At 42.0% G+C, this 16,528-nt stretch overlaps 1 protein-coding gene across 3 annotated transcripts in view; it reads left to right on the top strand.

The window, feature by feature from the left end:
* LOC142099296 (coagulation factor XIII B chain-like) overlaps positions 1-16,528 on the top strand; it is a 341,745-nt gene that overhangs the window by 54,036 nt on the left and 271,181 nt on the right. For 2 of the 3 annotated variants that reach the window (XM_075182612.1, XM_075182611.1), the window contains exons 4-5: positions 12,293-12,369; positions 13,125-13,313. The exons of the other annotated variant lie outside the window; for it this stretch is intronic. In XM_075182612.1, the coding sequence (XP_075038713.1) occupies positions 12,293-12,369; positions 13,125-13,313 (266 nt within the window). The remainder of the gene's footprint in view (positions 1-12,292; positions 12,370-13,124; positions 13,314-16,528) is intronic. 3 annotated transcript variants of the gene reach the window in all.

Here is a 16,528-nt window from a genome sequence, read left to right as displayed (position 1 = left end):
ATCCTGGTCTAAAGGTGATGATCATATCAAACCGGGAGAAAAACAGGGACCATCTGGCTTGCCGAGGGTTTAAACAAGAAGCTGTTTGTAAATATAGAAGGTTCTTGTGATCTGTAAAAATCGTGATAGGAAACCTAGTTCCTTCCAAATGATGTCTCCATGCTTCTAAGGCTAATTTGATGGCCAGGAGTTCCCTATCTCCGATGCCATAATTCTTCTCGGCAACAGAAAGTTTACGGGAAAAGAAACCACAAGGAGATAATCTTCCACCAGAGTCCTTCTGTGACAAGATAGCCCCCACTCCCACAGAGGATGCATCGACCTCCAGAAAGAAAGGAAAGGTAGGATCTGGTTGATGGAGGATAGGAGCTGTCGTGAATGCTTTCTTTAGGGAAGAGAAGGCCTTTTCTGCCTCAGGAGGCCAAAGTTTAGTATTGATAGCTTTCTTAGTTAGTGCAGTAATGGGTGCGATCACTGAAGAAAAGCCTTTAATAAAATGCAGATAGTAATTGGCAAAGCCTATGAAACGTTGGATTGCTTTCAGACCTATCGGCTGAGGCCATTCAGAAACTGCCTTAACTTTCTCGGAATCCATGCATAGCCCAGATCCAGAGATCACGTGTCCAAGAAAGGGAATATGACTTTTTTCAAAGATGCATTTATCCAAATTACAAAACAGTTGATGTACCCGAAAGCGTTCAAGCACCAAGGAAACATGATGGCGATGCAACACGATGTCAGGAGAGAATATCAGGATATCATCCAGGTAAATCACCACGAACTGGTAGAGAAAATCTTGAAAAATTTCGTTGATGAAGTTTTGAAACACTGCGGGGGCATTACATAACCCGAAGGGCATAACTAAATATTCAAAGTGTCCATCATGGGTATTGAACGCAGTTTTCCATTCATCCCCTTGTTTAATACGGATCAAATTGTAGGCACCCTTCAAGTCTAATTTGGAAAAAATAACTGCGCCTTTTATTCTATCAAATAGCTCTGAAATCAATGGTAACGGGTACTTGTTCTTCACAGTAATGGCATTCAGCCCACGATAATCTATACATGGACGTAGACCCCCGTCTTTCTTTTTAACGAAGAAAAAGCCGGCCCCTGCAGGGGAGGATGATTTCCAAATAAAGCCTCTTTCTAGGTTCTCTTCTATGTATTTAGACATGGAGTTGGACTCTGGTAGTGATAGCGAAAAAACGCGTCCTCTGGGTGGTATTTTGTCGGGTAAAAGCTCAATAGAACAATCCCACGGTCTATGGGGAGGTAATTTGGAGGCAATTTGGAGGCCTCCTTTTCGCAAAACACATCCGAGAATGAACGGTATTGGAGAGGAATACCAGTGGACTTAAATAATGATGCAGCTTCATTCTTGGTGAACTTATTGATTCTGGGAAGGCAACGAGAATGACAGGCCGGACCCCAGGCAAGAACTTCTGGCTTATGCCAATCTAATGTAGGGGAATGAAGTTGGAGCCACGGAAGACCAAGAATGAGAGGATTAATAGCCTCTGGAATGACCAACAAGGAAATAGATTCAGTATGCAGGGCTCCTATGCGAAGAGAGAGCTTGATGGTACGTTTCTTGAGTGATCCTCCACTAATGCGATTTCCATCAATGGCTGTGATAGCAATCGGGGGATCCAGGGGAAGGGTAGGTAAGGACAACTTCTCCACTATGTCAGCTCTTATGAAATTCCCTGCTGCTCCGGAGTCAATGAGTGCTGGAAGAGAAAGCTGTTTGTCAAAGGATTGTAACAGAACCTGAATAGAAAAACTAGAATCAACAGGAGAGGAAATACGTACACCTAACTTGGCCTCTCCATCGTTAGTTAGGTTCGGTCGTTTCCCGGACGCTTAAGACAATTGTTTAGCAAATGACCAGGTTCTCCGCAGAAGAGACATAAACGATTTTTGAACCGTCTTTCCCTCTCTTCTTGAGAAAGGCGAGCTCTTCCCAACTGCATGGGCTCTTCCTCAGACATCACCGGACTCTGAAAACGTGGGACCAGACGAAAAGGAGAACGACGAGAACTCTCTTTCTCCTGAGAGCGCTCATGGAATCTAATGTCAATCTGGTTACATAGAGAGACCAAAGCATCCAGAGAAGTTGGAAGTTCACGACCTGCCAATTCGTCTTTAATGCGGTCGGTCAAACCCTGCCAGAAGGTTGCTACCAGGGCCTCATTATTCCAATGTAACTCAGCCGCCATAGTGCGAAATTAAAGAGCATACTGGCCTATGGTCATAGAGCCTTGACGCAGACGAAGGATGCCAGAGGCAGCGCTGGAAACTCTTCCTGGTTCATCAAAGACATGTCTGAAAGCCTCCAGGAAGGTGGAACAGTTATGTAGCGAAGGATCATTGTGTTCCCATAGGGGAGATGCCCAGGCAAGAGCTTGACCGGTAAGTAACGAAATAATATACGCTACTTTAGCTTTTTCAGTAGGGAAGTTCCCTGGCTGGAGTTCGAACTGGATATCACACTGATTTAAAAATCCACGGCAGGCCTTGGGGTCCCCATCGAATTTCGGGGGATTAGGGATGCGAAGTTGGGAATTCGCCGGGAGAGGAGCGGCACCACCCCCCTGGGCAGGAGCAGGTTGAGGGGGAATCGGTGGTGGATCAGGTACCGCTGCCTGGACTGCCTGAGCTGACACCGCCCCCTGCAGTGTGTCCAGGCGAGCAGACATGCTCTGAAGAAACTGAAGTAACTGTGCCTGGTTCTTGTCCTGTTCCTCTACCCGGGTAGCTAAGTGTTCCATTAACTCCCTGGTTGAGGGGTTCCCGGATCCGTCCATCAGATAGATATATGGGTCAGAGCAAACTGTTAGGTTTCAAGGTTACCTTAGTCAGTATTTACGCCGGCCTTCCTAGGGCGCGGAGTCTAACGGCCCTCCCGGTCTTCTCCAAGAACCGCCGCAAGGCAGGGTGGGTTTTGCTGCCGGAGAACCGCAGGTCGCGGCCCCCAGGTTAGCCTACTGATGTAAGGAGAGAGTTCTATGAGATGGACATGTAGCGGCACGGTCAGATCCACAGAAGAATAGATAACTGAAGTCACTAACCGTATATTCAGAAGGTAGTAGTCTGGAGTAGAGACTGGTGGAATGCAGGAGTCAATCCACGGTACAGCCCCAGGAGCAGAAGCGTAGTCCAGAATAGCCGGTTCGGTACACAGAGATCCGTCCGTTAATGCAGTACCAGGGATAAGGCAGAAGAATGGTCTGGAGAATAGCTGGTTCGGTACACAGAGATCCGTCCGTTAATGCAGTGCCAGGGATAAGGCAGAAGAATAGTCTGGAGAATAGCTGGTTCGGTACACAGAGATCTGTCCGTTATGCAGTACCAGGGATTAGGCAGTAGAATGGTCTGGAGGATAGCCGGTTCGGTACACAGAGATCTGTCCGTTATGCAGTACCAGGGGTTAGGCAGTAGAATGGTCTGAAGGAGAGCTGGTTCGGTACACAGAGATCAACAGTCACAAAGGAGAACACCAGGGAAGTCAAAGCACAGGAAGTGCAGCCAGATACAGGTAACACGTTGCTCTTACACCTACAGTGTGTCAGAGCAGTCCTGAAGTAGGAGTTTGAATTCCCCGCCCAGATCAGCTGACCTGCCGCCGGGACCTACCCGGAAGTGCGGCAGTACAGAACGAAGGAGCGGCGCTGACACAGGTAAGCGCCGTGACAGAACGATGATTTCAAGCGCACCACCCTCCTTTTAAAGCAGGGTTGTCCAGCACGCCTGTAAATGTGGCCCAGAAGGAGTTTTGGTTGTGGCAAGGGGGCAGCACTGTTAATGGAAAAAAGAATCCTGCAAAAAAAAATAAAGAGAAACTACTTACCTTGAGGTCACGCGGTCACGTCAGCTGGTACTCCGGATCCCTCCCTTGTCTCCTCCTCCGTGCGGTACTCGCAGTGAATGTCGGGCGTGATGTCATCACGCCCAACATCCATTGCGGAGCGCAACACAGAGGAGAAACCTGCGCGAGAAGAACAATCAGCAGCACAGAATTGGAGAAAAGAAGTGAAGAGGACAGGAGAACAAGCCAATTAAAAGGTAAGTTAAGGGGGATTTTTTTTTTAGTATTTCAAGGGACGCTGACAAGTGAATAAAAGTCACCTGGTCCTGGAGCATCATGGATCTTATCTCCCTGCTACATACTTCTACTTGTATTACTAATGGGGCATTATATATTATTCTCTTTGGCCCATTATAAGTTGTTATCCCTTAACTAACATAGTGGTGTATTAGCAAAACAGGTCACAATTTAGGGTCACAGTGGTGTATATGTCAGGTACCGCAGGCCTGGTCAGGGCGCCCTGATATACAATGCCTGGCATAAATGCCCTTTATTGATATTGCATCGAAACAATACAAAAAGTGATTATAGTATAATAACTAGAGAGGATTTTTTGAACAGGGCGATTGAAAGGTAAGTATAGGGGGATTTGAAAAAAAGTGATTATATATATATATATATATATATATATATATATATATATATATATATATATCACTTTTTTTCTCATATATATATATGTTAACTATGTTTTCTATGGTTTTTTGGATGATCAGCTATCGTTATTGTTAGTGTATCTTATGTGCGGCCCAAACCAACTCGTCGTATTCCAATGTGGCCCAGGGAAGCTAAAAGGTTGGACACCCCTGTTTTAAAGCTTCCAGCCTGTTATTCTAACTTAATCAGCATGACAGAGTAATCTTCAGCTTTGTCCTCATCAACACTCTCACCTGTGTTAACGAGAGAATCACTGACCTGATGTCAGCTGGTCCTTTTGTGGCAGGGCTGAAATGCAGTGGAAATGTTGTTTTTGGGATAAAGTTCATTGTCATGACAAAGAGGGACTTTGAAATTAATTTCAATTCATCTGATCACTCTTCATGACATTCTGGAGTATATGCGAATTGCCATCATAAAAACTGAGGCAGCAGACTTTGTGAAAAATAATATTTGTGTCATTCTCAAAACGTTTGGCCATGACTGTATATGGCTATTTCTTAGGCTATATAGTGAATCCTGATAAATGGGAGGTACAGGATTTTTATGTCCCCTGTTTGGACAAATCAGTCTGTTCCCATTCATTTGTATTGTCAAAAATTAAATACCTGGGAGTTTACATTACTAAATAATACCATCAGTTTTTCCAAGCTAACATTCCCCGCATTCTCTCCCAAATAATATTGGACCTTACTATGTGGTCACATCACTGTAATCTCCTGGATAGGCCATATCAATATGGTCAAAATGAATATACTTCCCAGACTTTTATACCCTTTCCAGACCTTGCCCATCTACATTCTACCTAATGTTTTCAAATTTCTTCAATTTCATACCTCCCGCTTCATCTCCTCTGGTAAATGGCCTCAGATTCACATTAAGCTTCTTCAGAAGTTTTTACCTGGGATGTGGGCTGGGCATCCCCAAATTTCATTGATACTATCTCTCTGCTCAGCTAGCTCAGTGGGTCTCATGGTGTGGTTCTGAATCCTCTAGAGTTTAGATACGTATTGAGGTTGAGGGTTTGAAATTACTATCAGCGGCCTTATTCTTTGCCCCACACAAGCTTGCCGTCCAAAGCGGAGTACTCCTCTGTATGTAAACCAGACAGTTCCAATTTGGCAATAGTTGGCTTTCCCACACAAGTTAGTATGTAACTCACATTGATGCAGATTTAGCTGACAAACATTTGTCTTGACAAGACAATGCAATTGAATTTGAAAGTCCACATTCTGAGAAATTAAGAGACAGAATTTGGCACATTGGTCATCCAACCAGCAGTCAGTTCACAGTTGGCAGCACTAGCAGTATGCTGAAAAAAGGCATTACAATGAGTTTTAAAAAAAAACCTAAATAAAGGGACATTTAGGCACCAGAATGTCCTAGAATTAAGGTTTCAGAAGATTCTTTGTGAAAAGTGGAGCAGCCAAAATCATGCAAGATAGCATTGTCCTTGGGGCCACTCACCCACCCATCTGTTGAAAAGGACAGGCACATATTTTAACAAACCAAACACTCTAGCGACAGGGCCTGCCACTGTTGTGGCTTAAGTGCTTAATTTGTTTGGGCTCCCACAAAAGCCAACATTTTGCTTGTTGGTTGCTCAACTGGAGAATTGATAGGGATGTTAACAAATGCATCATGGCAAATCATCACCCTCATCATCATCCTCATCAAAGATGACTACATCAATTACATTTTCCCTTGAAAATAGAAGAAACACCATGTAAATATCCATTAGGCAGCATGTGTGACACATTGGAGAGGGTCAGCAGCAAATACATTGGAGAGGGTCAGCGGCACATACATTGTAGAGGGTCAGCAGCAAATACATTGCAGAGGGTCAGCAGCAAGTACATTGCAGAGGGTCAGCAGCAATACATTTCAGAGGGTCAGCAGCAAATACATTGCAGAGGGTCAGCAGCAAATACATTGGAAAGGGTCAGCAGCAAAGCAATAGAGAGGGTCTGCAGCAATATATAGGAGAGGGGACAGCAGCGGCAGTATCTGAGCTCATTAGATGGACAGTGTCGGCATCAATAGATATTATTTAACAGATGATGAGACAATAAGGGCACAACGGTAAATGGTGCAAGATGGCATTGTACTTGCGGCCACCCAAATGGGCGATATATACATGTGTTCGACAGCTATAGGACTGACATAATATGCTTGGTGAGCATCAGAATAGACAGGGTTGTAAAGTCAATAACATAATGACATTGATAGTATTATTAGGAAAACAATTGAAACGTAGACAGTATTTATTAGGTTGACAATTCAAATGTAGACTATATTATCCCTAACACTATCCCTGTACCTAACCCTGTCCCTATCCTTAGACCTGTTCCTATCCCTGCCTCAAACTTTATATCCCTTTCCCTAACCCTGTCCTTATCCATATCCCTAGCCCTATCCCTGTAAAAATACTCTACATTTGAATTGTCCACCTAATCATACTATCTACCATGTGAACTGGCAACCTAATAATACTGATGACACCTGAATTGTCGACTATACAAGCTGATAGACCAAGGCCAAAAAGTAAAATTGTGCAGGATGGATTTGTCCTTGGGCCCACCCATATGTTAAAAAGGACATGCACATAGTTTAACAAACCAAGCCCTTCAGTGACAGGCGCTGCCACTTTTGATTTGTTTGGGCCCCCTACAGAACAGAACATTTTTGTAGATGGTTGATAAACTGGAAAGAATAGATAGTATGTTTTTCCTCTCTTTTCTTTTTTTAACAAATTACTAATGGTCATTTGGCTAGCAGTGGTCATCTTCCTCTATGCTGATGACAATGTCATCACACTCATCATCATCATCCTCATCACTGATGTCAAGATCATCATAAAACAATATTAGTCATCCCCACTGGAATCTAACAATACAGATTCTGTTTGTAAATAGCGGCAAGAATGGTATTACTCATACAATTTATAGTTTTGATGAACACCAATTTTTCTACATTATTGGGAAGTAGTCTCCTCCGACGATCACTCACAACATTCCTACCTGCACTAGACACTCTTTCCGAGTACAGACTGGAGGGTGGGCAGCTTAAGTACACCATAAGCATACAAGGGGCTCCAAATTTTCCTTTTTCTTCCCCAAATTTCGAAGGGACTGTCTATGATTCTAAGTTCTAATTTATCATTAAGGTTATCCTCCACCATTCTACTAAGACAAGGTGTATCCAAATGAAACAAATTAGAGGTGCCAATACATTTGGGGAATGCTTTTAAGCCTGCCAAGATGTCATAAACGTTTACATTTTTGTGCTGCTGTGCTATTGACTCATAATCAGTGTGACTATCAGAAGAGGGAAGTTTATCTGGCAGCTGCATTTGGAGGAGTAGCTGAAGCACAGATCGTGTCAGGTGCGACTGCAGATAACAGCTTGCTCACAAGGAGCTGTTTACATCTGTTAAGATTTGTGTCATTTTGAAAGAAAGACATTACATATGACTTAAACCTAGGATCACCATGGTTGCCAAAATTAGATCCTATTTCAAGATGCTGAAACCCTTGGATCCTGGAGAAGTGAATAAAGTACTTCATCCACAAGGCCATCATACTTTGAGGAATCGCTAAGTTTCATTTCCTCCTTCAGCTTCTCCAGCTTTTTTTCCAGTAGGTTGATTAGGGGTACGGCTTGACACAGGCTGGCATTGTCTGAGCTCACTTAAGTTGTTACCAATTTCAATTTTAAAGGATTTCAGTAGCTTGCATAAAAGAGTAAAGATTCTCCAAATCTGATGGCGTAAGTTAACGTGTCCCCCATCTACCAATCTCATGGTTTGCTGTGTAGGTCTTGATGGCTTGTTGCTGTTCCTCTGGTTGCTGAAGAATATAAAGTGTGGAATTCTACCTTGTAACCTCTTACTTAATTTGGTGGCATGGCAGATGACTTTTTTTTGTAGCCACTACATGCGGTCACTGAATGTCTAAAATGCCCAAAAATGTTATGGGCCATGAACAGCATCTCTCATTTTTTTAAGAAACTCTGCACTACCAAGTTTATTGTGTGTGTAAAGCATGGTACATTTTGAAATTCACCAAGTCGTAATGCATCCACAATGTTGGCTCTGTTATCGGCTATACGGAATCCTGAGGAGAGTCTTAGCAGGGTGAGCCATTTTTTTATGACATTCCTGAGTTTTTTCAAAAGATTGACACCAGTATATTTGGTTGTGAAACCAGCAATACACAGAGTAGCTTGCCTGTGAATGACTTGGCATTAAGTGGTAGGTCTACTATGCAGAAAGAATGAAGTGGATGATGCTGAAGCTACCGGTGCTGCTGCTGCTGATGGCGATACACTGACCCAGTGGGCTGATGCAGTCAAATAGTCTTTGTTTTGACCAGGACCACTTGTCCACATATCCATAGTTAAGTGGACTTTCAGTACAACGGTATTTTTTAGGGACTGAATGACTTTATGCTTAACTCCACAGTACAGCTGATGAATTAATATTCTGGAGAAATGGAATCAAGATGGAATTGGATAATGTGGGCACATGACCTCAACTAATCATCTAAAACCTGATGCATTGATTGCGGAAATTGGACACACATCCAATGTTAACATAACTGTCATGGCTTTAGTGATCTGCTGTGCAACAGGATGCTGGCTGTCATACCTGTTTTCTCTTGCAAACACTTGCTTCACAGACAATTGTGTAAAATGCTTAGTCGACTTGCTCACCTTCTGTATAGATTTCTCACCCAACCCACCCCCAGCAGTAAAAGCTGTAGAGTGCAAGGATGTGTCTTGGGAATCATGGATTGTGTTAGGTGAATCATTTTGAATTTGATAATTGAATGCTGGAATACTAACTAATAATGAGGAGATTGATGATGTAGGTGTTGACACCGGTAATGATTGCAAGTGTCTATCCATTTGGATGGTAGCCTATGGTAGGCTGCTTGCTACTATACATAATATGCCTTGTTTGGAAAAACAACTTTAATTAACCCACTGCAAATGATGTAAGAGGGAGGAGGTGCCTGGATGATCAACATCCCTTCCTTTACTTATTTTGGCCTACAAATGCCTTGACAAATGTTGTATGGGTTTGGATAAAAATAGTTCCAAACAGAAGAGGTGTTTTTTTCATATTATGCCCTAGCATGATAATGCACTTGGGCATCTGCTGATGGTAACACTGGTGGCTGCCTTACTTCAACACAATCATCATCATCCTCCTCATTATCTCATCCATGTACAATACATTAATTTTCATATCCAAAATTATCCCCCTCAGTCTCTTGCACATTTGTAATTTCTATCGTAGCTTCCTCAATTTTTAGGTGTAAATCATCATTAATACTGATACTATTACTACCCGTCTTCACATTTCCAAATGGTTGAAGGCTTTTCGGAGGATGCTGCTCCTTTTTTCTGGAGATTGTTGTTTTTTGGAATTTCCTGAGTACCACCTAATATTATTATTATTGTCATCACAGATTTGTAAGGCGTCACAATGCTCTACAGTGCCGTACAGTAGGGAAAACAGGACATATATAAAACAGGGACATACATAAAACAAGTACATACATGACAGACAAAATAAATACAGACATGAAAACAAAGCGTATGGAGGACCTTTGTGTATTCCGGGTATGTTTTTAAGGTGGAATCTAAAGGACTGGGAGAGAGTCTAGGGGGTAAATGTATCAAGGTACGATTTTTTCAGCATATTACAATTGCGGCAAATAATTTTAGTCAAAATTTTCTCAAATGTATCAAGCTGCGATAACTCAAGAGGCAAAATCCACCGGAGGAATCAGAACTCAGGATTGCTTGGGGAGCAATACACTGCAGTAACACAGAAGAGTCAAAGAAGCCAGGGATCAAAGCACGACAATCCACCATGAGTCAGGGGGTCACAGGAAGCGTTGCCAAAATGGAGGTACAAGTAGAGGTCAAAACCAGGAGATTAATCAAGGATAACACACAGAAGAACCAACAGATGTAAAAGCAACAGATGAACTGGCAAGAGGTGCTGGAGGAAGCAGTTATTAATAAGCCAGGGACAAGTGCTAAGCATCCCAGAGTAACAAGCTTAACTCTGGCAGGTAGGAGAGCAGTCCAAGTGCCACAGTGGCCACTTTGGTGGAACAGTGGTACTGCAGGCTGGATACATATACTGACAAAGCCCAAAAAAATTATTGGCAGACAGGAGCTGCAGGAGGCAAACAGCATCCACAAGGGAGATGCTGCAGAGCAACCAGAGGCAGATTGTGACAGGGTGTCATCAACATAGAGGTGGTACTGGAGGCCGAATGAGCAAATTAGTGCCCCTAGAGAAGAGGTGTACAATAAAAACGTAAAGGGCCAAGAACAGAGCCTTGTGGGACACCTACAGATAGTGGGAGTGGAGGGGAGGATGTGCCAGAGGTGCAGTTCAATAGGTAGGAAGTAAACCAGGAAAAAACTGTGTCATGAAGGCCAATGAAGTGAAGGGTGTGTAGGAGTAGAGGGTGATCAACAGTGTCAAAAGCAGCAGAGGGGTCCAGGAGAATGAGTATAGAGAAATGACCCTTAGACTTTGCAGTAAGTAGATCATCAATCACTTTTGTGAGAGCAAGTTTCTGTAGAATGTTGGGGACGGAAGCCTGATTGCAGAGATTTCAGAATGGAGTGGGAGGAGAGAAAGTGAGACAGGCTTTTGTACACTAATCGCTAAAGTAGTTTTGAGGCAAAGGAGAGGAGAGAAATAGGGTGGTAGTTGGAGAGAGAGGCTGGATTGAGAGAGGTTTCTTTAGAATTGGTGAGATGAGCGCATGTTTAAAGGAGGATGGAAATGTGCCAGTGGAGAGAGACAGGTTGAAGAGGTGAGTAAGAAGTGGGCATCCAGTGGAGGAGAGGGAGCAGAGAAGTTGGAACGGAATAGGGTCGAGGGGTGAGGTTGTAGGGTAAGATAATGAATTGAGTGTAGAGACTTTGTCTTCAGTTTCTGGAGAGAATGAATAAAGGGTGGATTGGGGATTGTATACTTGATAAGCGGCTCTGGGTGACAAAATGCCCAGTGGACTGGTGCCTGATTTTGCTGATGGGAGACTTGGGTGGCAGTACTGAGGGTTTAGCAGGGGACATCCTGGGATGAGAGTCTTTTAGGAAGGGTCTAGCAAAAGCAGGTGAACAGTTCAGTCTCTTATTCTTAGCATTATGATGACTTTGCAGGGCACAGTATTTAAAGTGTCCATCTATTGCAGCAGTGAAGACAGCCCAGAGTCCAACAATGGCACTACAGCATCCGAGCAGAATCCCAGCCCACCTTCTCATCACTTTTCTTCCTCCAGTTCACAGCATCCTGATATCATTGTAATGAATGCAGAGGACCTCAAAGCTGCTGAACCTTCTGGCCCCAATCTATTTTAGGTCAACCCATGTCTGCTTCTTTCAACTGCCTGCACTGGTTGTTTCGCCAGTGAATCAATCTATTGTATTGCTCTTCAGTGTTTCTCTTTCATGCATATATATTTTCAGAGTGCAAGGGAAGTGCATGACATCACTGTTACACATTTTCATCTCTATGAAGGCTTTTCACTAGAGGCCGGCAAAGAGGTTTTACTTCAATATATTATGTCTGTCTGAACTGGGTGTCAACTTTGAAGTATTTTAGAAAGGATTTTCTGAAATTGGGCGAGAAAACATAGCACATCCATTTGCAACATATTGAATATAAGAGCATACAATGGAACTTAATGGCATTTTTATTTATTATATGACAAAATTTGGTCCATTTTCTAGGTATCGGATGGTGAGCAGACAGAAAAAACGAGAATGCACTGCTACTGGCTGGAGCAATTTCCCTCCTCACTGTGAAGGTAAAAATAATACAGAAAACAAAGACTATAAACGGCAAGTGCATAAATGCAGGCTAGCAGCACAAATGTTTTGTGATGGCCCACAAACAAAAAAAGAAACAGGCACCGATCTAAAAAAACAGAATGTGAGGGCACTATTTTCAAGGCAGATAATTTGGTGCATTTCCACCTTTTAAATGACATACAAATACATCAAAATTATGTTAATTACTGTAACACTGAAGAAAGTAATACTTCAATTAGCTTAGCTAATTTGCAATATTCTAAAATGTATACATGAGGTTTGTTACTGATCGGTACATCTCTGTTGTCACAGAATATAGACAACACTTGTTCAAAAGGCACACTAATATGGCATCTTTCATGAATTTCCTCTCAGGAGTATAGATGGATTAATTTCTTCACGAGGTTGTTTGTGCATCAATGATGACAATCATTTTCAAATTTTGCAGGGAAACATCCCTTCTTCTTGTAACCCTAGTGCAGTTTAGAGGAAGTAATATGGTAAAGGTAGATCCACTTACTGACAGTCAGAATTTTCAGTGCCTCCTTTTAGGTATCTTTTCAGAATATCTATTGCCAGGCATCCATTCCCAAACTAGGAATACTCCTGTCTGTCTCACCCAAAATAAGAATAAAAATTTGTATGGGGGATAAAACAGTATGGCACATCTAGGAGTTGTATATCTCTTCTGGAAGTAGTGTGTGTGTGTATATATATATAATATGTAGATTAAATGTATTTTGTTTTTTAGTTCAGCGTTGCCCGCCAGTTGAAGTTACAGACAAGGTTAATGTGTTATCCACTTCATACGATGAGGAGTATTCTGTTGGCCAAGTAGTTAGATTTGAATGCAAGGACCCGAAACAAAAGCTGGAAGGCCCTTCTGAGATTTTCTGCAAATCAGAAGGAGAGTGGAATTTGAATCCACCAATATGCGTAGGTAAGATGCACTTTAAGTGAAGCCGTAAATAGCCTAAAAAAATGCCATATGTTCAAATGTGATAATAGAAAAAAACATCTCTTTATATAAAAGGTATTTATGATAGGTTTTTCATAAGTACTTAACCTTGTGCACACTTGCCCATTTTACATTCTTTGAATTGTTATGAATAATTATACTGTGCAGTTTCAGGATATAAAAAGGCACCAGCTTTTTGTGGGAACAGTTGGTTAGTAAAACTTTAACTATTAATGCCAGTCTGCTTATCAGTTCTCAGAAAACCGTTTTCACTAAGGAGTAAAGCCGTGTGTGGGAAACTTCCAACGGAGCATCAACTGTTAGCTGGTTCTTAACCTTTTATGCAATCATATCAAGGTTCCAGGCATCAGAGCTTTATGCAAATCAGTATTTTTGTGATGATGGCCCCTCCTGATGTGTTTGTCTCATATGTCCTGTCATCTGCTGACCACACTTTACAAAAAAAATCAGTGCAGATGGAAGCCTACTTCACATTTACTTTTTCTATTATTTTTATTTTGGCTATTGGATTGCTTGATAATCTTAGTTATATCATTGTGATGTCATAAAACACTGCCAATATGAGGGGTAGAGCAATATTAGTACAGGACATACTCAATCTAGAGCTTGCATCTCAACTTGTTAATTAACATTATCTGTAGTACCACTATGCTCTTACCCATACTTGCCAACTCTCGCGGAATGTCCGGGAGACTCCACTAAATGACGCGATTCGCGGTGAATCGCATCATTCTTGCCCCGCCCCCGTGACAAAACTGAATTTTCTCCGCAGGGGGCGGGGCCAAAATGACGCGATTTGACCCACCCCGCCCCTCCCGCCCTCCAGTCATGCCCATCTCCCGGAAACAGATTAGAGAAAGTAGGTAAGTATGCTCTTACCAGATCTTGAGTAAGATTTATCTTAGGGGGAAAAGTGTAAATAATTGAGCTTACCTTGGCCAAAATATTTTTTGTAACTTTGTCTCTATATAATGCACATAAAAAATAAAAAATATATAAAATTCAACTGGATAAACTAAAAAACATTGAAACATTAATCCTAGTAAAACAGGCATCTCAAAATTCTAAAATCTGGTCTAGTCAAGAGACTGATCTGGAACAAATAAAGCAAAAATATTTAAAGAGGTCTCTTGGATTCCAATATGCAAAACCCATCTGACATGTCAAAGATAGAAAGTTACTGCTTCCTGTATCTCGGTTACTCTAATGCCTTTTTGCAGTTAAGTTATATGATCTAGCCCAGTGTTGGCTAACCTGTGACACTCCAGGTGTTGTGAAACTACAAGTCCCAGCATGCTTTACCAATATATAGCAGCTTATTGCTGGAAAGGTATACTGGGACTTGTAGTTTCACAACACCTGGAGTGTTACAGGTTAGCCAACACTGATCTAGCCTGACCAAAAATCTATCTAGCACTCACTTTAAAAATATCAAAAACAGGGATGCTGCCACCGCTAGTGGTTAGTTAAAGAGCCAATGCTCTTAAAAGGCTTTCAGTTTATTCCAAGTATGCCAAAATGCAATAAAACCCAATTTAATAAAAAATGTATGGTCAGTGAAACACTACTTGCAAAACTATAATGTTATAAAGACCAAGACTTTATTTTATTAAACAAAACATGTTATTATAATGCAACTTCATATAAGAATAATTTGTCACACTGCTAACTGGTAAAACAGATATGAAAAATTGACATACCTGTTGAAGTCGTATAATTGGATGAACGAAAGTATATTGGTTTAATATTGGTTTGCCGTGCGTATTGCGAAGCGTACGCCACGTGTTACGTGGCATGACGCGATCGCACGGTAAAATACGCACGCACACACTCGCATTACAACAGTTAGTTATTTATATAATTTCATATTGGTTCTGTTACACTGTAATTCAGGAGCAGATAGTATTCGGTTTATTATTAGTCTATATATATATATATATATATATATATATATATATATATATATATATATAGTGATTATATGTACATTGTAGTGTTATTAAAGGTTTAGGTAATAGGAAAGGTGTCATGCCTGATATCATATTGAAGCCCTAATCATCAGCAGCTGTCCGGTGCAGTCGGCGAAGAGATCGCACATTGCATACTTTAGTTATTGATATTAGAGAGTAAACCTTTGTATGATACTGGCTATGAAAAGGAGCAGACCCCCTGGAGAGAAGACCCCCACCTTTGGATTCCTTAGATTGAATCAACCTATTACCTGTCTGGCCTGGACCCACCCAACGTCTGGACCTATAGAAACAATCTACGTCATCTCTATTGTTCACAATGAAACACTGACTGTATATATATTAGCTGCATCTCACTGGGGCCTCAGTCAACTCTGACACAATATTCTATACAGAATATTGTCCATCGGGTCCCGTGGGTGCGCAGCGTGCGCAAGCGATTGCATTGGTATGTACTTATCTTTTGGTATTGGCTGTGCTGTACTGTACTTTATCATAATATAATAATGCATTGAAATTGTTGACTATTTACATCTGCTAAAAATAAATCACTTTGTGCTTTGGACACACATTCAATTGATTGGGCAATGCTTATTTTAAAACGATAGAATCACTTTAATATACCACAGTATTATTATTATTATTATTATTATTATTATTAATAAAAAAAAACATTTATTGGGGAATGGCTTACCGGCCAAGATAGATGCTGCTTCTTTTCGGAACTCCGCTGCTGATCTATGGACATAGTCCACCATCTGCTCCATCCTGGAACTTCATCTCCTGCAATTACTCTCCTGCTGGTGAAGCAATTCAGTTGTATGAAGAGGGGAGTCATGCGACCTTCTAGGGGCCGATTTCCTCTAGGAAGCCTAGAGTGACGCAAACTCACAGTCCTTGTGTCCCCTTTCTCACCACTGTGCCCACCGCTCCAAGCCTCCGACTTCACCTCTCCATAAACTGTAGCTCTACTTACACTGACCATCAACAACTGGGATTGTGAGGCTCCACTCCATTTCGGCGTGAGAGGATCGCACTTCTCTGACCTCGGTCTGCAGCCTGTAAGACGCACTGTTCCACTGACAACCTGCCTGGCACCAGCTCCTCTGTTGCAATAGGACAGTGGTGTGTGCAGGCATGCCGCCTGGCATCCCATCCGGAGCTGTCGTTGAACCTTCGGCAAGTAACTACAGACACATCTACGCA

Source organism: Mixophyes fleayi, chromosome 8 (assembly GCF_038048845.1).
Source record: "Mixophyes fleayi isolate aMixFle1 chromosome 8, aMixFle1.hap1, whole genome shotgun sequence".
In the NCBI taxonomy this organism is placed as follows: Eukaryota; Metazoa; Chordata; class Amphibia; order Anura; family Limnodynastidae; genus Mixophyes; species Mixophyes fleayi.
This window is presented reverse-complemented; position numbering and strand designations above follow the sequence as displayed.